The sequence below is a fragment of the Olea europaea genome, unplaced genomic scaffold (assembly GCF_002742605.1).
Source record: "Olea europaea var. sylvestris unplaced genomic scaffold, O_europaea_v1 scaffold707, whole genome shotgun sequence".
NCBI classification, from domain to species: domain Eukaryota; kingdom Viridiplantae; phylum Streptophyta; class Magnoliopsida; order Lamiales; family Oleaceae; genus Olea; species Olea europaea.
In genome coordinates this window covers 51,958-61,781 of record NW_019265467.1, presented here as the reverse complement: position 1 = coordinate 61,781, position 9,824 = coordinate 51,958, and the positions used below count along the sequence as shown (strand labels likewise).

The 9,824-nt window shown below is 32.7% G+C and overlaps 1 protein-coding gene across 2 annotated transcripts; it reads right to left on the bottom strand.

The window, feature by feature from the left end:
* Positions 1-5,082: 5,082 nt before the first annotated feature.
* LOC111390718 (probable E3 ubiquitin-protein ligase RHY1A) lies at positions 5,083-9,037 on the bottom strand. 2 transcript variants are annotated; one of them, XM_023015806.1, is made up of 3 exons: positions 8,644-9,037; positions 6,494-6,606; positions 5,083-5,437 (listed from the first exon to the last, which is right to left on the bottom strand). In XM_023015806.1, the coding sequence occupies exons 1-3, from the start codon at positions 8,794-8,796 to the stop codon at positions 5,164-5,166; spliced, it is 540 nt and encodes a 179-aa protein (XP_022871574.1). In that variant the 5' UTR covers positions 8,797-9,037; the 3' UTR covers positions 5,083-5,163. The 2 variants fall into 2 exon arrangements, with proteins under 2 accessions (XP_022871574.1, XP_022871573.1); XM_023015805.1 differs by lacking the exon at positions 8,644-9,037 and adding an exon at positions 6,721-7,090.
* Positions 9,038-9,824: the final 787 nt, after the last annotated feature.

Sequence of the window (9,824 nt, the reverse complement as noted above, 5' to 3'; positions counted from 1 at the left end):
AATCCCTTTTTTTTTTAATAAAAGTAAAACATGTAAAACTCCATAGAAATATGAAAATTGACTTATCTAATATATCATTTTAATCTAAGTGAAACTCTAGATAACTCTCATAGTTATGAAATGGAGGAAACAATGCATAATTCCTACAAATAAGAATCATATTTCAAAACTAACAAATTTGTTAAATTATTTCAAAATTCAAGTGTTAATTTCAATTAATAATATATATAATATATAATTAATTATCCCCCACCCAACCCCACCACCATGTTCTTGCGCCCGCCCAACCGCAACTTCACCCCACTTGTAAAAAAGTTTCAAAAATTGAAAATCTTTTCTGAATACCCACCCCACCCTTATTGCCAAAAATAATAATAATAAAAACAAAAAAAAAATTCTGAAAATTAAAAATTGGAAATAACACCCCCAGCCCATCCTATCTCACCTCCCAGAAAATTTCGAAATATTAGAAACTGAAGATTACATCCCACCTTACAGAATCACCCCACCCTACCACACCCATCTAGAAATTTTCCAAGTCAATGTATATAATTAGGTCACTGACGTGTTATTCGCGACTAATTGTGACCAAAATTGTATTCAATGTGATCAAATTTGTATTCAGTATGATAGCCTATGACCAAGTCAATCTTAATTGTGACGATATGTGATCAAGTCACAATCAATCACAATTAACACAAAATTGGTCACAACCTTTACAAAAACAAATACTTGACCACAAAGAGTCACCACAAACAAATCTTCACACTATAGACCAACACTATAATCCAGCACCACAATTTCCCACCACCACCATCACCTCCAACTTTACTACATTATTGACTTGTGTTATTCGTGACTAATTGTGACCAACTTTGTCTTTATTGTGATTACCTGTGACCACATCAATCTAATTTGTGACTGTATATAATCAAGTCACATACAGCCATGGTTCACATAGATCTAGTCATAGATAGTTACAATGAAGATAGACTTGGTCACACTTGATTTTCGTCACCACTCCCAACAACTTCAACCAAATGACAACCATCAATACCTTCAACAAATTCTAACCACCAACACCACTGGTATCACCGCACCACTGCCACCAAATGAAAGATTCGTTGCTCATAGCTGCAAGCAGTGGCGCCTCCTTTGAAGCCTCCAAACACCAGCCAACCACCACTCAAGCCGTCAAACTCCACCACTAGCATGACCACCTCAACCTCCTCTACAAACCTCGACCAACATTCATGCCTAACACCTTCCCAAACGTACCAAAAATCAAGCCAAACACCAGTAGCTATAGACTATCTTTTGAGCAACACCACCTCCGACAATGCCCATGCCAGTATCGCCACCATTGCCACCACCTCCTTCAATCCATCAACTCGTTACCATAACCACCACCATAACCCATACACCACACCACACCACACCACACCACAAATTTACAGATTCGCACAACCACCACGTATATTTGCACCACCACCACCCTACAGCTCGACATCGCATTATACTCGCAAAGAATTCACGGTACACAGTTGCAAATCTCACAATGATGCCTAACACGTGATGTTTGTGTTGCACGCAACCACTGGAAGAGAAGGAGTAGTGACGCTAGGAATGACCAATCGAAAGAGAGGAAGAGGGGCCACATGAAAAGAGGGAGAGAGAGGGTAGAGAGAGAAGGGATAATGGAGAAGAGAGAGAGAGGACGAAAAATGATTTGGGGGTCTTAGGTTGAGGTGGGGTGCGTTGTGTTGGGGTGGGGTGGGTTGGGTTAGGTTAGGTCGGGTTGGAGTAATTTAATTTTATTATTTTAACTAATCTTGTTTACCACCTAATTTTTGAATTTAAAACTAATCCTCCTTGATTATGAAAATTAATCTTTAAATGTAGATTTCTGGGTAATTTTCTCTATAATCGAAGCCGGTGGGCCTAAAAAATTTACGACCTAGGCCCTTCATCGAGCTGGATGAACTTATCTGACTGGTCAGCGATTTAACCGACCAAATTCAGTTAAATTATCGAATTTTGGGTCAGATCGATGGCCAGATTTTATTGGGTTTTCAAAGGTCAAAGAAAAATTAGTTAACAAATGAGGGACTGGAGATTGGAACCCTTGACTTTCTCCACCCATAAAGTGAGCAATCAGCATATTGTTTGAATTTATTGTATCTTCTATTATCTTCAAATATTATTCCAAAAATATTATAATCCTGCCCTTATTATACATAAATTTAATATTCAAGTAAAGAAAATGTTACCAGCTTTTTATCAAAGAAATCTTTAATGGATTTGTAATGTATAGATAAATTAATTTTGGCTAAAGTGTTTGCTTGATAATAGATATATTGTGTAAATAAAAAAATGAGAAAAATATAAATAGAAATTCTATATTATGCAAAAATTATAAAATTGAATTATAAATACTGTAGAACAAATAAGTTTATAATATCAATAAGTTATATACATGAAAGTAAATAGTGACAAATAAATGAAAAACTTTAATTGTCTCAAGAGAAAATTTTTAATTTCAATTAAAATAATTTTTTAAGAATTGACACATCGGTTCCATTGATGACCTATCAATTCAATCAATAAACTGACAATGACCTAATGTCTTGATTAGGTCACTAATCTTGAGGTCGAGTCTTATAACTATGTAATGTTGATTTTTCCCCTTAATTTATTACATTTGCTATAAGAATTTCTTTAAATATTGCCTACTTTTACTTATATATGATAATTTAAAAAAATAAAATAAAATCACGAAGGTATTGGAGATGCTTGTAATCGTACAATAACACTAGCTCCGTCCTAAAACTATTTTTTAGCAATCTTTTCACCGCACCTTTTTAAATAGTTTTTAGCATAAATGAAAGAAAGATGTGGAATATCACAATTATTTGGTCAATTTGTAGACAAATCTAATACTGTCAAGATTATTTGAACAAGTAATAACGACGGTTAAAATAAATCATAACTCAATTTTAGTCAAGAATATTTAATATATTAAATATTGAACATTTAATCGAAAAATTTTATGCCGTCTAAAATTCTATAAGATGTTCTCGATTTTGTTAACTTTTTATGTTTGTCATTTTTCTAGCTGTTCTTGGACGAATTTCTCTCTTTGCAATAAAACTGACTCTTCTCTTTTGTTATTTTGATTCATAACCTCTCTTCACAGTAATTTGAGGTCCAAAATTGAAGTACTTTTACATTGATCTGGCAGATAATTCACTTATTTTATAAGCTATAAAATAAGTAATTACTTGACTATAGTGACCATGACAAGGACTCAAACAAATTGGTCCATTGTCCATTAGAAATGGACTAATTAAAGTTAAAACTTTATATTTTAAATTATACTTTTTCTTGGTGGTGAAGATTTGTTTTATTTAGTTGTCTGGTCTAAAAAGCCGGCCATTTATCTGCTACCCTTTTAAACATCGTTGCCTTGACAAGGCAAACTCTTGTCCATCAATAAGTATTTATTTGAAACGATTTTTTCTTAGTATCGAAAAACTTACAGAATTTTGAAACGGAAAAATCATGTCTGTCTATGTTTTATGTTTTTTCTATCTTTGAATGATATTTCGACACGTGTCTGTGAAAAAATTTCTGTCCAAAAATCCTGTACTTGTAGCATAACTGTATTTGAAATTTTGAAGTTGTACGACAATATTTTCGAAATGCAGAATGGCATACTTATTGGTTCATAAATTCTTTTAATTTTACAGTTTTTATATGTTATTAGACTGATCTTTAGACCCTTTTTCTATTTTTCTAGTCGATCAATTCTAATTCTTGTAATAGAATGAAGAATAATGAAAATATCGTGATCTGTCCATTCGTGTGGTCACTCCTTTGCAAAGTTGTCGCACCACACAATTGAATCATGTACCACTCTTGAATAATTAATTTTTGGAAGTATTTATGAATTTAATTATTGTTACAATTGAATCATTTGTCATTCATTTCCCTCTTAGATTATTAAATTTAGTTATTGTTAAACTAAATGAAATATCAAGATTGATTCACCGTCCGACTTTAAAAATGTTGATAAAGTGCGGCGTTGTTGGTTGAAATTTTCATAATTTCTTCGCTATTTCTCAAATGTTCTGAAATAAGGGATCGTTTGGTACATGAATAGGATTAAAGTACAACATGACGCGAATTATATTGTACACATAATGTGTAATTTTTATTATATATTTTAACAAACAATCATATGACATATATTTGTCACCTTATATATAAGAGTAATGTTATTTGCAGTTATTCATTGTTATAGTTGTCCTATATGACATATATGTGACGATTAGTGATTTGATACATTAACCGTCACATGTATGCCATCACATAGGTGACTGCGATAATAAGCGACTGCAAAGAGTATTATTCCATATATAAAGTAAATCTAATAACAATTTAAATTGATAATTAATGATAAATATTAAGATAGAATATTGATTAATGTAATATTTTATCAAAATATTAGAAGATTTGCAATTTGATAACAATCATCATTCATTTAAAAAATTAGATATATTTAGAAATTTAAAAATTTCACAAAATATAAAGTTTAACTTCTCACGAAAGCTGAATTTAAAGCTTTTTTAGGGAAGTTCGAAATTACAGTTTCTCTATGAGTGTTTAAAAAACTAAGAAGCACTTATGACTTTAAACAAACATTAATAATTTCAACAAAAAGCAATTTTTACTCTCTAAGAAGAATCACTTCTGAGCTTTAAAAAAAAAACCCTCTAAAGTCCAAATACAATAGGAGTGATTCAATAAGGCTATTTCCACTTGATATTGTAGGTTCGCCGTATTTATGAATTAAGCTTCTCTTTTTTTCTCTCTTTTCAAGATAAACGGTTCGCCCTTGTATCTTTATATAAAGACGATCTAATACGTACGAACTGTCCACATTAGCCTACAACATTAAAATTTCGCCTTAAGGACTCCCGTGCCTAAACCTCCAATCTGGGAGTATCAACTCGTTGATCTTACCGCTAACGTCCATTGTAGTAAAGGAAGAAAAAGTAAACGACAAAATTAGACTATACATATCCAACATCGAATTCCATAGCTTTATTCTCGAATTCCATGACATGATTTTATTATTAATAATTTTTTTTTTATTTTGTTTCAATTTTGAATTTCCATTCTACAACAAGGACAATGTGCATTGCTCTCTAGCCATGGTACCAAACACTTTGAATGGAATCTATGGGCACATGGCAACTGCATTAGGGTGTCTCCTGCCATAAGATGCTCCAAACACACTGCACATTCCTCTTGTTCTGTACATTTCCAGCTTAGTTTTGCCCAATTAAACTTTTTCTTTAATCCAAAAACTTCTGTCCCTTCAATTGTAGGGCTCACCTCCAGATTTCTTGTCCTTTCTTGCCCACTCGAAACCCTACATTTGATTAAGAAATATGAAAAACAAACCCTCCAAATCAAATTATTGAAAATTTGTGGATGTCATGAAATGTGGGATAAAGATAAAATTTGAACAGTTAAAAAGTTGACAAAAATATTAACAGTAATTTTGTCAAACAAACACGTAATAACACTTTTTGCATGCTCGACTAGATTGGTACATAATTTACACCCGTATGTTTGTATGATAAGTTGGATTGAACTACAAATGATGCCAATTGACAAATTTTATTGCACATCTCTATAATTTATTTCCGTCGAGAATTATTTGTGCCTAAAATGCAATATAAGAAGGAAACATAACTTGTGAGTACGATTTTGATAATGCTACACTAATAGGGAGGCTAGCCTCCCTGACCGAACACTCACAATACATGGTTGAACCCACTTTTTTCTTGTATTTTTTACTCAAGAGGATCCCATGCTTGTGAGAAGCTGTCATGGCTTTTGTCATCCATTTTCGATCACTTTTGCTCAATCCATAAGATTTATCTGTTATCTTATCTAATCAGAAGAATTGCATTTAGCCTTGTTTGAGCTACATTTTTTTTTTTTTAGAAAAATGGGTTTTGTATTAGTGATTTTTGGAGAATGTATGGTTAGAAAGTATTAAAAATTTTGGATTCACATGTAAAATTATTTTATAAAAAAATGTGTGGTTGAAAATGAGTATTGAAAAAATTGAGGCTCAAATAGGGACAGAGGGAATTTAATTAATTATCGAAAAATCAAGAACTGATATTAGAGTGTTTGTTAATTTATAATGCAAAATCAAATCTTGGAATTTATACTAATCAAAGATTACAATATCTCATTCTAATAATTTTTTTTTTCTTTTTTCCTTTTTGTTGTGGTTGTCTTATTGACTAAAAATGAAGATTTGATTTTTGGGCATTTAAATTACCAGATATTGACTAAAAAGTTAGTTAATAAATTTGTGTTTATAGCAAGAAAACATAATTTACTTTTTTCTACTTGTAACAAAAAAATAAAAAAAATAAAAAAAAATTAACATGCTCAAACATATTATTACCTTTTGATTTCTGATTTCCACTGTGCTTTCAGCCTCTCATCCAACCTTTTCTTAGCTTCTCTAGCCACAGCCCCTAGCTTTTCATCACAATATGCCTGGCTTATTGGATTCCTCTGTTATTTTCAATAGAAAAAAAAACCCTGAAATTTCATAAAAATCGTACAAAAAAATATACATACATATAGATACAAAAAAAAAATCCCATAAGAAAATTTCGATTTTAGTACCGAGGAAGAGGATGAACTGTGAAGGGTTTCATGATTGCTTGAATATAAACAAAAAGATGAACGTCTTGTGAAGTTATAACCAGATGGGTTTGGAGAATCAGAATGGAATCTTCTTCTTCTTGCAGATTCAACTCCAGGAAGCATACCAGCCATTTAGATGGTTATTTACTGGGCACAAAATAAGTGATTTATGTATAATTAGCTGTAATAGTTATTACAACTCTCGAGTGAATTCTGATTTTTCTCTCATTTCTGATCTGAAGATGATTATGGGAGGAAATTTCTTGGAAAATGAGGTGATTGATAAATCATGGGAATTAATGGGAGATGGTGTAGGTAGGTAAATAATGAAAAATAATTGGAGAGACAAGACAACAGTGGGATCCCACCATTGATATGATTGTGATTGTAGCTTTCTTGCATTGTGTAAACTATTAAGGAAAAAACGAAAGTTTTCCAGATGCTATGTTGGCAGTATTTGATTTGATCTATTTTGCTTGTGTTATTTGCCATGAATAAATGAAGAATGATTAAGTGTATATCTGTAAGAAATGCGCAAAGTAGAATCTGATCACCTAGCATGAGTTTTGCTACAAGTAGTCGGAGTTTGACACTCCGAGTTATCTGCTACTCGAATGAGGTTTGGGTCCACATGCTAATAAATGTGTGGGGCCTGACCCCCTCACTCACATCAAGTAACCCGACGTGTCAAATGTCGAGTACAAATAACATTTTTCACCTAGCATACTCCAAACTATAAACTTATCTCTATAAAGTATAAACTGAAGAATTTGAAAGAAAAAATGTGCAACGTCGGCCTTGTGACTAAGCAAAGCCTAACCTATGTATCATCTCTAACACGATGTAGTCGTAATATTTAAATACTAGGATGATCGTGTCCTGTTAGAGAGTGTATAGCCACTATTCCTTGCACATGGATGTCGGCTAGAGGCTCATTTAATTACCTTGATCCATGCGATTGTCAGACTAATTCCCGTATGCCATATTGTGTTTGGTATTCCATTTGAAAACTGATTTGAAATGAAGTATCTAATTATACTGGTTGCGTGTAAATTCAATCGTACCCTTTTCGTGTGACTTATGCTTGTGAGTGGATATTCAATACTAAGATTGGATTATGATCAATTTTTCTTTTTTATCTTTGGTGATGATTAAGCTCATCAAATTAGGTTGATGTGTCATATCTTGTGTTACACAAGCTTTGAATGACAAACTATAAAGCATGTTATATGCTTATCCAAACTTGCTACTTGTGTAGTGGGTTAGGATTTTCTTGTTTTATTTTATAATTAAAAATGCAACTCATGCATATAAAGTATAAACCTTTTGTGTATAAATGAGCGTGACAACCATTATTATTTTTAATAATTTATACAAATTACGCTACCACTATGTGTAGTTATTGATTATTATATTGACATCTGTCCCTTATGAAATATTATTAAAGAAAAATATTTTAAATAGTTGAAATTCGAAAGTGGCTCACTAAAAATATCATTTATATAGTGGACTTCTACTTTGGGCCGAGGCCATGCCACCTTTAATGACGACGCTGTTGGGTTAACAGGGCCGAGATCATTCAAATTGAACTTTGCCATTAACAGAGGCTTCTAAATTATGGGCCTAAGCCCAATTTTGTTCACGACAATGAACTATTATTGGGCCAAAAATAAATGGCATTGGGCAACTTACAAAAATACTGTTCAACAGCCACTTTCTTCGACAAATAATCACTTATTATCACAAGAGACACAAGAACATTGCAGTTTCAACTTGTTAAGGTTCTAAATCACCATGGTTACGAGCAACAAAACCCTGAAATTTCATAAAAATCGTACAAAAAAATATACATACATATAGATACAAAAAAAAAATCCCATAAGAAAATTTCGATTTTAGTACCGAGGAAGAGGATGAACTGTGAAGGGTTTCATGATTGCTTGAATATAAACAAAAAGATGAACGTCTTGTGAAGTTATAACCAGATGGGTTTGGAGAATCAGAATGGAATCTTCTTCTTCTTGCAGATTCAACTCCAGGAAGCATACCAGCCATTTAGATGGTTATTTACTGGGCACAAAATAAGTGATTTATGTATAATTAGCTGTAATAGTTATTACAACTCTCGAGTGAATTCTGATTTTTCTCTCATTTCTGATCTGAAGATGATTATGGGAGGAAATTTCTTGGAAAATGAGGTGATTGATAAATCATGGGAATTAATGGGAGATGGTGTAGGTAGGTAAATAATGAAAAATAATTGGAGAGACAAGACAACAGTGGGATCCCACCATTGATATGATTGTGATTGTAGCTTTCTTGCATTGTGTAAACTATTAAGGAAAAAACGAAAGTTTTCCAGATGCTATGTTGGCAGTATTTGATTTGATCTATTTTGCTTGTGTTATTTGCCATGAATAAATGAAGAATGATTAAGTGTATATCTGTAAGAAATGCGCAAAGTAGAATCTGATCACCTAGCATGAGTTTTGCTACAAGTAGTCGGAGTTTGACACTCCGAGTTATCTGCTACTCGAATGAGGTTTGGGTCCACATGCTAATAAATGTGTGGGGCCTGACCCCCTCACTCACATCAAGTAACCCGACGTGTCAAATGTCGAGTACAAATAACATTTTTCACCTAGCATACTCCAAACTATAAACTTATCTCTATAAAGTATAAACTGAAGAATTTGAAAGAAAAAATGTGCAACGTCGGCCTTGTGACTAAGCAAAGCCTAACCTATGTATCATCTCTAACACGATGTAGTCGTAATATTTAAATACTAGGATGATCGTGTCCTGTTAGAGAGTGTATAGCCACTATTCCTTGCACATGGATGTCGGCTAGAGGCTCATTTAATTACCTTGATCCATGCGATTGTCAGACTAATTCCCGTATGCCATATTGTGTTTGGTATTCCATTTGAAAACTGATTTGAAATGAAGTATCTAATTATACTGGTTGCGTGTAAATTCAATCGTACCCTTTTCGTGTGACTTATGCTTGTGAGTGGATATTCAATACTAAGATTGGATTATGATCAATTTTTCTTTTTTATCTTTGGTGATGATTAAGCTCA